Source organism: Neopsephotus bourkii, unplaced genomic scaffold (assembly GCF_033783945.1).
Source record: "Neopsephotus bourkii isolate Nb327-2 ecotype Australia unplaced genomic scaffold, CSIRO-AGI_Nbou_v1 NB_1526, whole genome shotgun sequence".
NCBI lineage: Eukaryota > Metazoa > Chordata > Aves > Psittaciformes > Psittacidae > Neopsephotus > Neopsephotus bourkii.
In genome coordinates this window covers 753,536-771,793 of record NW_026902002.1, presented here as the reverse complement: position 1 = coordinate 771,793, position 18,258 = coordinate 753,536, and the positions used below count along the sequence as shown (strand labels likewise).

Sequence of the window (18,258 nt, the reverse complement as noted above, 5' to 3'; positions counted from 1 at the left end):
CCAGGGGCAAGCAGGGGCTTTAAAAAGGGGGAAAACTTGCTGGAGAGGTTGGTCTTTTACCCTCTTTTCTCTGAGGGAAAAGTCCCTTGGAGTTGGATGCTCGCATTGCCCATGTGAGCATCTTTGGCAGCATTACATGCTATGGGTGCAGCATGCTGGCCCCTGAGCCTCCGTGGCTGGGGGAGAAGGAGAGCGGGTGTGCTGTCCACATCCATGCATAATACCTCACCCTGCTTGCCAGCAGCCTGCCCCTTGCTGGCAGAGATTTCTGCTCTTCAGAGCAACACAGCCTGGCTTTCATCTCTAAAAGCCCTGAAAAAGAGAATTGGGAAGAGTTACTTGCATGAATTTTGACAGCTTTTCCAATTTTTTTTCACACACAATCATTTTGAAGAGGCTGTGGGAGGTGCTTGGCAAATCGATCCATTAGGGAAACCAGCCCTGGCATTGGCAGGAGGCTGTGCGGACAAGCGGTACGTGAGTTCCTGTCCTCCGAGGGAAGCAGGGCCATGCTCTGGAGTCCTTCTCTCCACCCATGAGGATAAAAAAACCTATATAGCAAAAGAAGAAGTAATCTCCAAAGGTCTTGCATTTAATGTAGAAGGACTCTGTGGAGTCTGTCATCTCCTGCCAGCCACCCATAGCCTGGAAAGCCAGATGGACTGCAGGGAGAAGCAGTAAGCCCCCAGGGTCTGGAAGCAGATGTGTGAGCCAGTGGAGCTCACTTCTGGCTGCAGATCTGGCTGTGAACCTTTGCTTTGCTATTTCTGCCCTCTCACCCTGACATTTGACCCCTTCCTTCAAAGTAGACCAAACCTTGTTCCCTAGTTGAGTAATGTATTGAATCACTTTGGTAGTACTTAAACATCCTTGTGCAAACAGGCTTTTATTTTTGTCTAAGCTTACAGCAGGCAAAAGCTGTGATGCGGCTGTGGGGATTTGTTAGGTAACATGCTATTAATTAACATACTAAGTTTCAACAAGGAAATGTAAATTTTACCCAGAGTCTCATTCAATATTACCTAGCAGCAGTAATTTTCTTTCTGATATTCCCATGGTGAGGCAAGAGGAAAAAAATGCTGGTAAGGCAATTATTATAAATGATTGTGCCTTGGAAGTCATTAGAAATGTAGCATTATTTATTTATAGATATATCCATTACATTTATCATTGTAGCTGCATCTTCTAATGAATCCTTTAAAGTTATAAAATTAATATGAAGTGTTAGGAGTGTTTCTTTCTCCTGATCTTTAATCTTACAATGATGGAAATAAGTGAATAATAATGGAATTTAGTGCATGCTGCAGGGAAGGAAGGGGAAAGCTTTGGAAGACAAATGTATATTTTACTTTAGCCAAAAACTACAAGAATGAAGATGTATGTGCAAATGAGCTGATGCCTGGGGTTACTCAACTGATAAGTAGATGGTCTCATTGATTAAAAAGTGGCAAGCAGTGGTTATCCACAGGACAGCTTTGCCTTCCTTTGCTGTGTTGTGGGAGTGATACAACTTAGTCACAAAGATCCATCTCTCCTTTCCCACAGGCACAGATGGGAGAGATGTTTTTCTTCGTCAGTGCCCTGTTGTGTCCTGATTTTTTTCCTGCCCACAGGATCCAGGGGGCTGTCTGTGGCTCCTGGACCCTGTGGAGCAGCAGTCGCTGTCTCTGAGCCCCTCACACTCTCATTTGGGCTTTCCAGTAGTGATAAGGGAAAGCAGACCCTGAGGTCTCAGTGCTGGTACCAGAGTTTTGCCTGGGCATGAAAAAGGGCTATGAAACCAAAATGAACCTGAATATGCTCAAGTGCCTCCTTGAACAGCACCCTGAGCCATTCACCTTGGAAAACTATTTATGAAGCCAAAATATAAATATAAATCTGGAAGATGCATCTATGTTGTTTTGAAGGGTTATTGCTTCTGTGTTACAGCCTGTTTCCTCAATCTCTAAAAAACTCCCACCAGCTTTGGCAGCCACAAATTAGGTCACTGCTTCATTGGCATCTTCCAAAATAGCTCTGAAATAGATAGCAACAAAGATATTTAAAGCAAGATAAATCACAATGGTGCTTATGGTGCTTGATATCAAATCATGAGTTTGGTTTTTGATAACAAGGCCTTATGAGATTATTAAAAGAGTTAATGAGGCTAAAACCCCTATACTACTGTACATCCCTATGTAGTTAGGGTAGCTTCTGTCTGTGTAAGAGCTTAGTGGCATTGGTTTTGCTCTTCCCAGGTTTGTTTCCAGGGTTACATGAGGTAATTGGCATATATAGGGCACAGAGAAACAGTAGCTTTTCAGGTCTCTGCTAACTTGATCAATAACTAGGTAGCTAAAATAACTCTCAGTTATCCAAACCTAGTTGCTAGTTGCAAGGTTTCCAGCAGTACAATGAAGTTAGTGAAATTTTACTCTTTGTGATAGACCAATATTGTTGCAGGACTGGTACTTGCCAGGAGGCAAAAAGAAGGCAATATTTCTGGTTTAGTGCTTTACTTTTCTTTCCTGAAGCTGAGCAGACGTTGAAAGATGTGTCCCCAAAACTGGTTAGTGGCTGGTGAGATGCCTCAGGTGTGTGATGACTGCAGGTGCTGTGTGGGTGGGTATGGAGCCCGGCACAGCAGAGCACAAACCACCTCCAGAAGAGAAGTTAATGGCTTGAGCATTATCACCCAAGCAAAGAGGAAGCACTTCCACCCTCCTCAGCCTTAGTGCTGTGCCTGTTACCTGTGATGCTTTATCAGAGTTCAAGAAACCATAGCTTTGTTTTGCTTTCCCAGCTGTGCATGGGCTTGTTCTGTGGTCACTACAGCTTGCTGCACCTGCCAGCTGTTACAGAGGTTGTTTGTAGCCACTGGTCAGTGCTTCTGCAGTTCTGGTCAGGGTCACCATGGTACCTTGTGGAAACAGATGTCTCTGTCACTGTCCAGAAAAATAAATGCTTTTATTTCTTTGTATTTTACAGATAATCAACCCCAATTTCATTCAAGAAGGTAAGTTAAGGACAGCTGTGCACTGACTGGCACGGAGGGGCAAGTCAGCAGCTGTGATTTACTCTGGTGCAACAGCATGCTCTGCACCCACCCATGTTTACAGCAAAGGCAGCTCTCCACTGCTCAGTCCCCAGGGAAAGTAGTCTTCCTGCTGGCTGCTCAGCTGAGACAGCCTGAGGCCACTTGTGAGGCTGGACCCCAAACCTGCCTTTACACAGTCTCACCCTCCTGCCAGAGCACAGGGCTGGGGGATGGATAGTCCCTGCTGCCTCCTTCTCTGAGCTGCCAAAAGCTGGCTTTTAGTGAAGGGGGAGTTTTGGTAACATAATACCAGGACCACCAGCTGTTTGGGATACACATCCCATCACTGGTCCTATAATGTATTCTGTGGACTTGTATGGGGAATATCCTCATCTGTAGATTAAAACAAGGTGTCATGTGTGTGTCCCATGTTTTTTTCCAGTGGCTCCAGAGTTTCTTGTGCCATTAGTGGACATTACCTGCCTGCTTGGTGACACAGTGATGCTGCAGTGCAAAGTCTGTGGGCGGCCCAAACCAACTATCACTTGGAAAGGACCAGATCAAAACATTCTTGACAATGACAACAGCACAGCCACTTACACAGTGTCATCCTGGTAAGGACCTGTCTGTGGATCCCAACACAGGTAGTCATGAGGGTCGTGTTGTCCTCAAATCTGTAGCACCAGCCAGGCTACAAGACTCATTAGAAATGTAGTTCATCAAGCCTGGCATGGCATATCAGCGTATCATTGCACTACATATCAGCTAGAAAGGGTCAAACTTTGGGGTTCGGGTAGCTCTATCATTTCCTGAGCTGTCACAGGGTATATCCACAAAGTGTGTTGCTGACAGATGTGTGCTTACTCCTATTGACCTGAGCCAGCTGCAAGCCAGAATGTTTCCAACATACTAACTTGGCTAATACTGCCTCTGTGTTGCTGGGGCTTCTCTGCTCAAATTTGATGCCATGCTCACCTTTGGAAGCAGCAGGAGTCCAGCAAAGCAAGACTTCACCAACTTGCAATACCCATATCATGGGGCATTTTCTCATCTCATGGGCAGAGGTGGTAACTCCTGTAGTTTTCCTGAGCCTTTCCTCAGCTGTTTCTAAAGGAGCCTATGTGTGTTACTGGGAAGGCTACATCTGACTGTCCTTGGACAGAAAGATTTTTGTCATAATATTCCAGCTGCAGGAGGAAGAAAACCATCATTACAACAAGCACTGGGAAGATCCAAAAGATCTGGAGTTGAATTCAGGTCAGGTAGCAGCTTGCTGCTGGATGCTGATCTGCAGCTTATATAAGCAATTTGGGCCAAACTGTAGTGGAAATCTCCAAGAGGCAGTCTTTCATACAAATTTTTCATCACTTCTGTCCAGGGAGCACAAAGTCACTGCAAGTGAAAAATGAACACTAAGAGAGAAGGGATTTCACATGTTCAATAAAAAATAAATACATCTGTTCAAAAGCTTCCTTCGGAGAGCACTGGCTTGTGCAGCCACCCCAGAGCACCCAAAATCACCTCTTAGCCATTACTCAGTAGATCTCTACTGCCTTATCTTCAGGCTTTGGCTGGGGTTGAGATTGGGAGATATTTCTGTACAGGGTTCTGTTTTCCATAACAGATTTTTGCCTGTGCATTAGCTCCCTGCACACTATCAGCACTTGTACTGTCTTGATACTTGTATTTGGCTTTCAGTGGAGACACTGCCTGTGAAGGAGAGGCCCAGCAGATCAGTGGCTGTCTTAGAAATCTTGCTGGCTTGAGTGTCTGGATTGCAGGGGAAGGGGATATTTCTGTCCTCTTTTAAGCCAGCATAGTTAGACTAGCAAAAGCCACAGCATCCAGGCAGTTATACCATCAACCATATACTTCTGGAGTTGCTGATAGATTACACATTCAAGAAGTAGGCTACTTTTGCCATCAAGGAAATTTATTGTTGGCTCTAAGCTGGGTCTCCAGTACAGCTAAAGCACTTACACAAGCAAAATCCTTTAATTCAGGCCAACTTCCTGAAACTGCATATTGAAGACTGCAATGTGCAAACAAAAGTGACTATGTAATACATAAATTCTGCTATAAAATTCACTAGTCTGCTATAAATTCACCTGCTATACATTTATCAGTCTCTGTAGAGCTGTTCATTTTCTCACATAGGCCCAGAGACCGAGTGTCTCTCATGAACCTGGTACTGGTGCTCTTTATCCCTAGTTGTTGTGAGATGTCCAGCCTTCTGACTTCCTAGCAGCCACGTTAGATCAATGGCACATGCTCCAGGGGTCTGAAGCTCCCCAGAAATGTCAGATACCCTGAGCTGTGTGACTGCCAATTTGTCCAGCATACGTTGGACTTAACTCAGAGGCACAGCAGCTCAGCACTTCCCAAGATAAAAAAAAGTGCCTGGAGATATATTTCCAGGTATAGGAAGTCTAAGCATCCAGCTCTGGACAGGCACAATAAATGCTCAGCTCCTGGACTTTGCTGGTTTCTTAAGTGATCCTTCCCCATTTCCTGTATGGCCACAGCAGACAAATAGATTTGCCTAACTGGCAATTTGGATCATTCTGCTCAAAGGATTCATTAACGGCCTAATCCTGACATATAGAGATGTGGTATTTAGGTACCAGATTGCTGGAGGGATGTGCCTTCAAATGAGTTAACATAATTTGTGTGCACATGTGTTTGTAATGATGCGGGACAGGAACTGGTATAAAAAATATTAGCAAATGAAGTAGCACTTTATAACTGGGGCTTCCTTGCAATCCACAGTGACTCTGGGGAGCTCACCTTGAAGATCTGCAACCTGATGCCTCAGGACAGCGGCATTTACACCTGTGTGGCAACCAATGAACATGGAACCGCATCAACCTCTGCAACCATCAAAGTTCAAGGTAGTGCATCTGACCTTAACACACAGGATTCTTCCTGTATGGGGTCCCTTGGTGGGGGCTGGGAGCACACAGGAATAGCCAGTGCAAAGGCAGCTGAATGTGGAGTTGTGCCAGGGGAAATGAGACATTAAAATCATAAAAGCATTCCTCAGCCAGGACTCCCACTGATGGCTGAAGGCACCGCAGACTCTTTGTGCTTGATTAAGCCGCCTGATCATAAGTATCACATCTGGGAAATGAAAATACACTGGCACTGGTTCAGCTCCTGCATCCTGCTTGCAGTGCTGCTCCCCAGGGGCTTGGTAAGGTCAGAGTGGAAAGTGGAGCTCCCTTAGGTTGCCAAGCCCTTGGAGGGTGACACCCCAGCTCCCCATAGGGAGCTCAGGCCTTTAGAGCCTGCCTGGAGCAGAGGACCTGGGATACAGTGACCTGAACTTTCAGCCTCCCCTGAAAGGAGGAAGCGAGAGTAAGATTTGGCTTGGGTGAACTGTTCTGCAGGGATTCAACTCAGAGGCACATCTCTGAGCCTGAATTCTCGGCACTGTAATTAGTGACCCATCTAGTTGTAATGAATATGAAATAGTCAGTTGATGCTTATGACCTCCAGCTCTAGGAAGGGATCTGTTATCATGAGAGATGGAGGGTGTCTGCTCTTTTGAAGGGACTGGCACAAAGACGGATGCGTAACTGGTGACTTACAGATGAAGGAGTGTCACAAGCATTTAGAAGTCAATTTGTTTGGTCTTGCAAAGTGCCCTAGAGATATAATTTCCCCAATTTATCCAAGCAAGTTAGTGGCTGCATTAATTACTCCCGTGCTGAAGGGAGCCCTGAGCAAAGCACAGGAGAATTACTTGTCATTTGTCAATCTGTTGCCAACATACCAAGTGCCATACACACAGAAGCCCTCTGAATGCCTTGCTTGTGTCATTCTTGGACACTTCAACAGTAACTACCTCCTCACCTGCAGAGCCTCCTTTGCTGCTTGGTGAAGTCCACATGGATATTTGTTTTCCTCAGTTCTATATGGTTTGCATCAGGAGCAAAACATAGCAGCAGAAGGTGGCAGGTGAAGATGCTCTGCCTTTACAGCAGCTGAGCTCAGACAGATCCTGGACACCCAAGGAGTGAATCACCCAGCCAGTCTTGCAGGGAACTCTATGGGGCCTCGCACTGCAGCTGGCCACCTCCTGTGAGGAAAAAGAAATTCCCCCTGTACTGTAGTACTGTGAGATCGTGTTGAGGCAGTGAGACTTGCACGTAGCATGGGTCTCTCAAAACTGCTAGTATGGAAGTATCAGACCCATGGGGATAGGTGAATGGGACCATGACGTTGCCTTTCCTCTGGCTGTACTGGTAACCCAGTGTATACAAGAATGCTCCCTCTGCAAGCAACAGCTGACCTGATGTACCTGATACACCTGATCTTCAGAATAAAGCACTAGCACCTGTTGATGCTATGCTGTATTTGGTTCTTGTTTTCTCTTCCCAAGGTGTCCCAGCTGCCCCAAATCGCCCCATTGCTCAGGAGAGAAGCTGTACCTCTGTGATCCTACGCTGGCTACCGCCATCCAGTACAGGCAATTGCACCATTTCAGGCTACACTGTGGAGTACAGAGAAGAAGGTAAGTGGTTTCATATGTGCTCACTGGCTGGGAGAGTAAGAACAAAACAAGTCTCCTTTATGGCACAACAGGTTCCAAAACCATCCTTACCACCACTGGGGTGCCGTTAGCTGTTGTTCACAAAGCCCAAAGTCTAAGGCCAACAGGCGGCCTTCTATCACCCAGTCCAAATTCTCATATATTGCAGACCTTTCTAGTTCCTCTGGTCATATATGGCAAGTAAAGTCTGCTAAGATAAAACGTATCAACCACTAAGGCATCACTTCATCATTTGCATTCTGCCACCATGGTATCTGTCCTTCCTGGTGGATGTTTCCTGGGCATGCAAAATCAAAGCAGTCTCTTTCCTTTTTTTTCTTTTTAACCTGAATAGAGCTGCAGATTCCTGCATACTTTTCAAGCTGAGCTCTGAAATCTATTTGTTCTTAAATCCAGTCATCCTTTTCCCCTGAAGAATTAAAAAGACATTAAATGCATTGTTTTCCCAATACAGGCATGTGCTCTTGAAAAGGGCATGTGAAATGATTTACATCTCTTTTTGCATTCTTCCTGCAAAGCTGAGAGGGTCTCTGGGCAGTAAAGCTTTCCTTAGGTTTGTGGTCTGGTTTTATCCCTTCATCCTTCAAAAAATCCTACCTCATGTTAGTAAATGTGCAAACTTAATCACTCCATATTAATACTTTTTTAGCAAATAGTCTGCCTTGACCCGCACTGTGCCATCAGTGTGACTGGCTTTTTTGTGAAAGAATAAAAGCTCTTCTATTAACAACAGACACCAAAACAAACAGAAAAAAAAGACAGCAGTGTTTTCAGTTTTCAGTATTACACCTACTCCAAAGGAATCACTGACTCTTCCGTGTAAAACCAACTTCAACCTTGTGAGACCTGGCAGTCAGAATTTGCCCACAGTCAACACAAAATAAATGGGTTATGGTAAATACTATAAAGGTAAAAAGCCCTGAACTTATGAAAATAAGATAAAATTTTATATATTCTATAACGAAATAACAGGCTGTGACAGGCCTTAATGTACCAGGGGTCCTCTTCTCTTCTGTGACCCTGTGCAGATGAATAAAGTATTGCTGGCACAGATTAGGCAATAGCTGGGTTTACTTCTGTTAGGAGCAGAAACACATGATGAAGTAACACATTTCTTTGCTGCAGTGCTGCTCATCTGCAAAAATCCCACAGTGAACCTCTGACTGCTGGTTCTCCTCCTGCAGCTCCTGATTTCACTGTAGCCACCACATCTTCTGAAAAAGATTTCATCTGCAAAAGTACTTGGATTGTACTGTCTCAGCTTCATATGCAACTCCCTTGTCCTTACTGTTTTTGCAGTATTTCTGCTACCGTTTCTCTCACAGCAGAGCTGTCACCAAATCAGCCCTCCATTCCTGTCTTATCACACTGCCCTGAGACATTGCTTGTAGCACACAGCCACAGCTAGGCTGCCAGAGAGATCAACTTCTGCTTGGGCTGTGTTTTTTCCTTTGCTATCGGTCAAGTGAGGGGCATTTCCTTCTTCCCTCAGTTAGCCAGACTGGAAAGTGGCTGCAATACCAAAGAGCTTCCTGTGGTCTGGTTCAGTTTAACAAAAATACATCAGTCTACTGTAACACTGGCTTTTAAAAATCTGTGGATTTTAACCTCCTACGGTAGTGCATGAGTTGGGCAGAGAAAACTGCTGCTCTGAGTTAATGTATTGAGACTTCCCTTTAACTCTCCTCCTCTCTCCCTACAAACGCAGGCTCACAAGTCTGGCAGCAGTCGGTAGCCTCCACATTGGACACATACCTCGTCATTGAGGACCTGGCCCCAGGCTGCCAGTATCAGTTTCGAGTGAGTGCCAGCAACCCCTGGGGGATCAGCTTGCCCAGTGACCCATCTGAATTTGTGAGACTCCCGGAGTACGGTGAGTGGGCACAGCAAGGAGGGGTTGATGCATGGTCTGCAATGGTGTGCTTTGATGGATCCCAATAAAAACGCTTATCCTGGACCTAGCAGGAATACAAGAAACAGCCTAGGAGATGCTGAGAGCCAGCTCCTGCCATTAGAAAGGTTTTTCGTTTCTGCTCCTCTCACAGGGCTCACAGCCTCCCACTGTCACAGAACCTACTGCAGTTTCCTAGCAGATCCCTGCTCTCTATCCCAATACTACTTCTTGTCTTTACCTCTGGGCAACAGGCTCCATGTTCCGGCTGGTGTTCCCCCTGCCTTTCCAGCAGTGCCAGCAGCACCATAGCTTCTGCTGGGCAGCCCTGCTGGGGTCTTTGAGTCAGTTTGCAAAATGTAGCCCCCAAGCAATGCAGCCAGCATAAGAAGGCTGTGATGGAGGCAAGCCCCCAACACATAGTACTGCAGGAATGTGGGTAATTCCTCATGATGGTGCTGTAAGCAGAGCTCACATTTCCCCATCTTTTAGCAGCTCTAATGCATGACTAGGTATGCAACTGCTTGGATAGCCTGTGCCAGATGAAAGGAGAGCTCATACAGCATAGCTCTACCTGCCAGTTACACATAGATGTGCCCTTAGACTGTCTGTGTGGCCTTTTTCAGTGCAAAATTGCAAGGACAGGTTTGAATCCACTTTATTCATACCTTCCTCTAGGGAGCTCTGGCTTTTAGTGGTCCAACACATTGGAGCTGTGCCTGAGCAGTATGAAACTGGACCCCAAGTGATAATGTTTGCTGCTTTAAGTAATGCAGTCTCACATAATTCTAAAATATGCTGTTTATAGTCCACAGGAAACTGTCTTTAACTTTATGCTTTCCTGAATGTACTTTGTTCTCTCAAAGACTCTGCTGCTGACGGTGCCACTATTTCATGGAAGGAAAACTTTGACCTCGCTTATGCAGAGCTGCATGAGATTGGGAGGTAATATTAACCCTGCTTATCACTGCAATAAAACACTGAAACAATGGCTTGAAGCTTTTTCTTTGGATTAAAGTTTAAGTTGCCCCTTTTAGTTAGCGTGAACAAGGCTGCTACTTTCAAAGAGCATTGCCCATTAAATACTGATTAAAGTACTGACTGGTTAAAATACTGACTGAATTTTGTTTTTTGAGATCAGTTGTGATTTGAGGATTGCAACTTGGCAAACTTGTGAACAATTAGGTAGCCAAATCTCTGACAACCATTGGTAGTTCTCACTGGTATCTCTTCTGTCATCTCTGATTTGATGCAAACTTTTGAAGTCATGACGATTTGCTGGTTCTGGATAAGCTTAACCTCAAAGACTGAGTTCGCTGAAGCACTTAGGCATGTGACCGACTTAAATCACATGCCAAAGGACTTTGCCAATTGGGACGGCCAGCTGACAGGAGCCTAAATAGAAGCTGCATATGTTATCAGCCCTCAGTGCTCTGCAGAGACAGCAGATAAGGGGCATAGCAAACAATTCAGGTTAATGCAGTTAGATTTTCAGCTCAGAGATCAGAGGTAGGTAATAGTGGGACTGAAAGACAGGAGTCTCTGGTTCTGCAGAAATAAGGGTGATGTATTAATAAGAGGCCAAGTTCAGCACACAGTTTCACTGAGTAGTTTTACTTTCAAGATCGGTACTAGGCAGTAGTCTGTAAGAGTTTTCATAAATGCTCTCCTGCCAGCTCTTTCTTAATTTCTTACTGTGCCTGAAACATTGAGACAAAATGATAGGTAAGTGATTATTTAACAAGGCTTTTCTTTTAGTTGTCTGAGAAAGTTTGGGCTCTCTATTAAAGCAACTGGAGAAGGGAGACCCACAGCTGAAAAAAAAACCAGGTAGAACTTGTAGAAGTGGCAGCAAATTTAACCCAGGGGATATTGTTAAAGGACATCAGTATGACTGCACAAAGCAAAGTGATACCATTTGCTCTCAGTGTTTGCTAATCCCCAAAGAATCTCGACATCCAGGGTAAGACAGAGGCTCTTTGTTGGAAAAAGCTATGAACAACTTGTTAGATCTGATTCCTTGTGAAATATCAGTGTGCTGAATCAAACAACACTTTGAAAATGAGTGCGTTATTGCATTTAAAATTAGATGTTTTTTATTCATGAGGCCCCTTCATTATTCTGTGGGTTTTGTTGTTTCAGGGGCCGATTCTCCATAGTAAAGAAATGCGTTCACAAAGCCACACGGAAAGATGTTGCTGTAAAATTCATTAGTAAAAAAATGAAAAAGAAAGAGCAGGCAGCACATGAAGCAGCTTTGTTACAGCACTTGCAGCATCCTCAGTACATCACTATCCATGATACCTACGAGTCTCCTACTTCTTACATCTTAGTTTTGGAACTGTAAGTATGTCGAGCCTGAATTCAAGTGTATGGGTAGGAATCACGATTCTATTGAGCCCAGGATAAAATTCCCCCTGACTTCATCAGGGGGAAGATGTCGTCATGTGTTTTTTATTGATTGTGATATCAAATGAAGCAGTCATTTTCTGCAGAGCTTCCACTGCCTTTTCTTTACAGTAAATATGATTCAGAGGAACAAATGAAACTGCTTTCTATTCTGGTGAAGCTTGGGTAATTGTATCAGCAGTTAGTTTGTCTCACTGAATAGTATCAGATTTACTTGGGCAGTTTCGTCCACTTTTTACATTCAAGTAAATGTATTACAGCTAGATTGAAGCCTACATTGTGAAGCTTTTTGGTGAAAAGATCTGTGCAGCAGCCATGCTTGCCCCTGTAAGGAAAAATAGCAACCAAAATCCAGAATGCTTCTGTGTTACAGTATATCTAACAAAGTATATTTGAGCTATTTTATTGTTTATTTATTCAGATAAATAAAACTAGGTGGAAAACTTTTATGGGGTTAGTGTTCCCACAGAACATATTGCCAGCTGAAAAGGTCAGTGATTTTTTTTTCTGCATTATGCAACCAGCTCTATAAATAAATAGATGAATACAAATAATTAAGAGGATCTGTTTTCAAAGGAATCGCTGCTCTCCATTGAATCCATCCTTAAGCAAATGAGTTTACTTTGAGACTGTTGCTAAATTTTTCAAGGTCCAGAGATAACAATTCAGAATTAATCATTCTACCACTTCCATGGCCTGCAGTATCTTGAGATATCATTAAATACTCATCAGATCTTGCATTTAAATTTCCTCCATTTTTAGGTCATGAAGTTTCCATTGCAATTTTGTTTTTAAATATTAACTGTTCCTAGAGATACCATGTGATCTTTCATGTGCAGGGTTTGATTTGTTTACAGGATGGATGATGGTCGTCTCTTAGATTATCTAATGAACCATGATGAACTTATGGAGGAAAAGGTTGCTTTCTACATAAGAGACACAATGGAAGCCCTGCAGTATCTTCACAATTGCAGAGTGGCTCACTTAGACATAAAGGTAAGAAGAAAAGAGAATGCTGCTGTTATTCATTGCCCTGGTACAGGAAGCTTCCAGCTGCTCAGATAGGGAAGAGGTGCAGTCTGTACCCTAAAGAGATGATCACTAAATGGAGAAGCACTACCTTTCAGACCTATTGACTACAGAAGAGACTTGCTGACCTACAGTGCAAGGTCTTTTTCTTCCTTCAGACAAGAAATGTACCTATTTCCTTGATTCACTGGTTTGTTCTGAAGGATTTTCTGGATTTAATGAAGGAATAGGAGGATGTCTGAGGCAAGAGTAAGATGTCACTAGCACGTGACTGAAGGGGAATTACAAGATAAATACATGGGGTATTTATTTGGGCTCAAACCTGTACCAACTTAGCTACCAAGCTTCCTGAGCAGAGCTGGCTTGTGCCCATGCAGCTCAAGGCAGGCCAAAAGGAGCATCTGCAGCAGCGCCCTTGAGAGACCAAAGCAGGGGGAGAGGAGAGTGCAGGGGATCAGGAGGGGGGGTGGGGGAGGGGCTGTCAGGGACAAAGGAAAACAGTGTGCTGTTCTCAGCAGAGCCTGAGAGGAGAACTGGGTGGGAAATACACCCAGGGAGAAGATCAGAAGATGAACAAGCTGCACTGTGAAGAAATTCAGGCATTCTCCAACGTCATGCTCAGCTTGTACCAATTTTTGTTAGCAAAGGGAGGTACTGTACTGTCCTGGATTCATCATTGTACTCTTGTCCTCGCCAACATCAAAGTTGTCTTGGATGACGGAGAATTAGTGACTGAAGTTATGATCAAATGTTTTGAGTTTCGTGATCTGCAACACTGATTCCAGTTGCCAGGGATATCAGATTATCCATAATTTTGTTTCAGATTTAAATGTCAATTAAAAATGGAGAATGAGAGGTGAATCTAACTTTCTTGTATGGTGGACAATCCAGCTACAAGGAGATCTCTTCTCAACTCTCCAACCCCCAGGCATGTCAGATGAAATGATGCTTTCATTCTTCTGCTGCCTACTACCACTACCAAAAGAAAAGATTCCTTTGTGCAGTACCTTATGTAAGCACTAGTCCCAGAAGGCTATATCATCCTGGTTTCTTTCAGCAAGATTGTTTGTATTTTCTGCTGTATTTATAGGACCTGTCAAAAAAGTAGGTATCACTTGGAGGCAAGAAACTGCACTGAATTCTCTGTTTGATCATAAGATACTTCCCAGAAACAAGGTGGGAAGCAAATTTTCTGTGACCTATTTACAGTCCTCCCAAATGAAGGATGCTAAATAAAGCACCTTCTGTTGCTAAGCAGGAAGCAGGAGATGCATTGGTAGTGACAGCAGACCTAGCCATGGACTGTCTTGTACCAGGATCCTGCTCAAGAACATGTTGATTTTGTCGATGCAGACTGTGCAAGAGAAGAGCAAGCAGAGAGTTTTGAACAGCAGTTCAGTGAACTTTGCTTTATATAGAAACCCATGAGGCAGCAGTAAAATATTCATGAGAATTAGGTCTTATGGGACAGAAAAGTGAGTCCAGAGAGGGTGTAAGAAGTAAATTCCGAAATCATCTCAGAGCCAACAAAAGAAGCAAAATCCACATTAAGTTCCCAGAGCAGAGTGTGTAGGCAATGCTCAGTATGTCCCACAGAAAGGAGGGAGATCTTAAATACTGAAAGAGTTGATAAAAGAGAGGGAAAACCAATTGGGATGAAATACAATTGCAGTCTGGGTTGGAAGGCATGACCGTGTGATGGTTACCTTATAAAAGGGAACACTGGCATGTTAACTGACAGAAACAGTAATGGCACATACCAGAGTCCCTCACAGGATACCTGGTAGTATTTACTTCATGAAGAACATTTCAGCCACAAGTTACGTAAATCTATGTAGCCACTTGCCATATAAATAAATGAAATAAATAAACTGATCAAAGATATACAGGTCGTATAAAAATTTAAAAATCTGTCAGTGCTTCTCATCTGTAGAGATTAGTTTGGGAAAAGAAACTGTAAGCATTTGGGAGAAAGTGCAAAATCCCAGTGTGTTGCCCTAATGCAAAAGAGGATGTTGTCACTGCAGCTTCAGCATTGATCTGAATTTACAGCACTGTAAGCAACAGCTGAGCTGGTTCCTTGTCATTCACTCTCCTCATCTGTACCTTGCACATCTGACTAAATGCAAGTTTTGATAGGCTATTAAACCTAAATAAAATCTACATATTTTATTTGCAAAAATATAATGTAGCTAAGTTTTCGTTATTCTTTTTTCAACAGCCAGAAAATCTGCTCATTGATTTAAGAATCCCGGTACCTCGTGTCAAGATCATTGATTTGGAAGATGCAGTTCAGATCACAGGTCATTACCATATACACCACCTCCTTGGAAACCCAGAGTTTGCAGCTCCTGAAGTTATCCAAGGCCTTCCTGTCTCTCTAAGCACGGATATCTGGAGCATTGGAGTCCTCACCTACGTTATGTTAAGTGGTGTCTCTCCATTCCTGGATGAAAGCAAAGAGGAGACTTGCATCAATGTGTGCAGGGTAGATTTCAGCTTCCCGCTGGAGTACTTCTCCAATGTGAGTCATGCCGCCAGGGATTTCATCAATGTTATCCTCCAGGAAGACTTCAGGAGGAGGCCAACGGCAGCCACTTGCTTGCAGCACCCCTGGCTGCAATCACACAATGGCAGCTATTCCAAGATCCCACTGGATACCTCCCGCTTGGCTTCCTTCATCGAACGCCGCAAGCATCAGTATGATGTGCACCCGGTCCCCAGCGTTAAGAGTTTCTTGATGAGCAGGATGAACCCAGGCACATAATGCCTCTGTGCCTGGGGTCCTATACTCCTGGTCCTGAGGCGAGATGCAGTGAGCAAGCAGGCACAAAGCAGATCTGTCTGTACATAGTCCCAAATTCAGCATTTGCATTTCATGTGGCTTCCCTAACTGCAGGGTACAAATCATTGTGGAGGTGGCAGTACCTGCCCAATTCCTCAGGACCAGAGCAAAGAGGGTAATGGTGGCAGGTGCCTGCTCCCTCCCCTTGAGGGGCTCCTTCTGGAACACCTGGTATTGTTGCATCCACCACCAAAAAAGGACTGGGGGAAACAAATACCAACTGGAGGCGCGAGCCAAAATTGCAGTTGCCTTAATCTTTGTGAGGCAGCCTTACATGAAACTCTCTTGATCTTGCAAATGGAATTCAAAATGTACAAGAGATTAGGATAGCTGGGGGAGTGAGACTAGGCTGACCTTGGCATGTTCTGTAGAACTGGACTGAAGTCGTTTTTGCTGAAATCATCGCAAGCCTGCTCCAGGTTAACAGACAGATTCTGCACGCCCCATATGCCTGGGTCTGCCATGATTTCAGTGGGGGCTTTGTCTGCATAGGACATGCAAGATCAGGCACTAGTCACTGCTGGATCAGCTTATGTGGTGGCATGGCTTAGATGCGCTCTTGTTGCATTGTAGTGCTCAGACCAAAATCCCGTTAATCCTTGGGCTTTCTGCTGTGTCAAGTCAACGTCCTTTTGGAGCTATGATTAAGGCAAGGAATTCATTGGAATATACGGCTGGTTTTGACTAAGCACAAAGGGACCATGATGGGTTTTTTTAAATGCATTTTATACACACTGTACAGAAATCTTTTGCAAAACCTGTGCATTGAGAAAAGGCTGTGACCAATTTTTGCAGTATCTGTAAACTAGATGATGAAGACAATTTTTTCTATCACAGGTTTTCAGTATACATATATTGTATCATATATATAAATATATATATATATATATATAAAGGATCCTGTTCCATTTCTAGCTTCAGAATTGCTTGGCCCAAAGTCCATCTAAGCCTTTCAGAGTGCAGTAGGAGTGGTGAGTTCAGCCTTGTGCTTACAGCTTGAAAATAGTTTTCAGTGTTTAAAGTATATCATTTGTTTCATTTCCAAACTTGTAACTATCTCTCAGCCACCATTAGCACCTCATCACCAAAGCATTTGTGAGGATATTTTTATGTCCAAAGCCTAATTTGTAATAAAATAAAAAATATTCACAATTAAAACATTTCTCTCTTGCAAGCCAAGTTCCAACATCATCACATTGATGTTACAGTGATGGAGCCAGCCTTAAGTATAACCAAGGCAGGGAGCGTGCAGTGACAAATCAGCAGTTCGTAGGCTGGCCAAATCTTCCTCTCTAGGAGTGGGCTGGGAGAGAAAACACCTCCCTGGCTGGGGCTTTCCCATCTGGCTGCCATAAACTCTATCACCTTGTAGGGTGATGATCAAAGAGGTTAGTTTTTTTCCCCCTGGCATGTCTCAGTGCTGAGTGCTGTTCCTGTGCCTGTAATGAGAAATGTCAATTGTTACCAAAGGTTTTCCTAAGGAAAAGGGCTCGATCTGACCATGTGTGCTCAGTTTAGACTCTCTTGTAAGGGCAAGAGTCAAATTTAATTTACCATCCAAGTAACTCAACTGTGAACCTACAGTAATATATCTCTAGGAGCAAAAGCTGTCTCTGCCAGCAGGTCATAGAGATACTCTGCAGGTACTGTTAAATTCTCAGGGCTCTCCTAGCCCATACGTTTTGACCCACTTCCAAGCTCAGTTTCATGGCAGGTAGGAGACCTGGCCCTTCTCTTTGGCTTGCTCCATCAGTGTGCTGGAGTGGTCAGTATTTGGTAGTGGAGAAGAAAGGAGGCACATTAAAAGACAAACATTCAGCACCGCCTGCATGCCATACAAGAACAGACCTTGAGTTCAGGGAGCTACAGTTAGAAAGGTGAGTCTGGGTGCCCAAGCAGAGTCAGAAGCAGTGTGCAAGGCCATGTGACTGATGGAGAGAGATCTAATACAGGGATAGGTTTGGGAAAAGCTTGAAAGAGATGGTGTTCATGGAAGGCTAAACCTTCTGCTTGAGGTAGAATCTATCTCAGTCGCCCTCTGTAGCGCAGCAGCTATTGTTCTAAGCAATCCAGCAGCACCTCTTAGACAAAGACCAGACTCTCATCCTGAGCAAGAGTGTGAAGTATGCAATTTCTTAGCAACCAAAACTTCTTCAGACAGAAGTCATCAAGGGGTGTCTTTAATTAGCATCAGCCTCAGGTACTTTATCACTTCAGGACTGTTTATACTTCTTCCAATTTGTCAAAGCTGGATCTTTGTGCTGTAATTGTGCTGCTCTTAAGAAAATGCTTATGGAAGTGTGGTTTAGAAAACCCACAGCTTTTATTAGACCTGTGGGTACAGTTGAGGCCACAGGCTTTCTGCTTGGCATTAATACAAACAAATTCTCATGTATCACGTGAAATCTGGAGTTATTTAGCATTCTATTTTCCTCCTTCCTGCATTCACATCTCAAACTGCAACAGCAGACACTTTGGACGCACATGGGGGTGGGTGGGAAAGCTGGATTGTT

The 18,258-nt window shown here is 43.9% G+C and overlaps 1 protein-coding gene across 7 annotated transcripts in view; it reads left to right on the top strand.

The window, feature by feature from the left end:
* KALRN (kalirin RhoGEF kinase) overlaps positions 1 to 16,903 on the top strand; it is a 513,375-nt gene extending 496,472 nt beyond the window's left edge. For all 7 annotated transcript variants that reach the window (XM_061370039.1, XM_061370040.1, XM_061370041.1 and 4 more), the window contains 9 exons: positions 2,968 to 2,995; positions 3,459 to 3,630; positions 5,786 to 5,907; positions 7,401 to 7,532; positions 9,280 to 9,444; positions 10,329 to 10,407; positions 11,605 to 11,805; positions 12,729 to 12,867; positions 15,122 to 16,903. In XM_061370039.1, coding sequence (XP_061226023.1) covers positions 2,968 to 2,995; positions 3,459 to 3,630; positions 5,786 to 5,907; positions 7,401 to 7,532; positions 9,280 to 9,444; positions 10,329 to 10,407; positions 11,605 to 11,805; positions 12,729 to 12,867; positions 15,122 to 15,667 — 1,584 coding nt within the window. In that variant the 3' untranslated portion in view covers positions 15,668 to 16,903. The remainder of the gene's footprint in view (positions 1 to 2,967; positions 2,996 to 3,458; positions 3,631 to 5,785; positions 5,908 to 7,400; positions 7,533 to 9,279; positions 9,445 to 10,328; positions 10,408 to 11,604; positions 11,806 to 12,728; positions 12,868 to 15,121) is intronic.
* Positions 16,904 to 18,258: the final 1,355 nt, after the last annotated feature.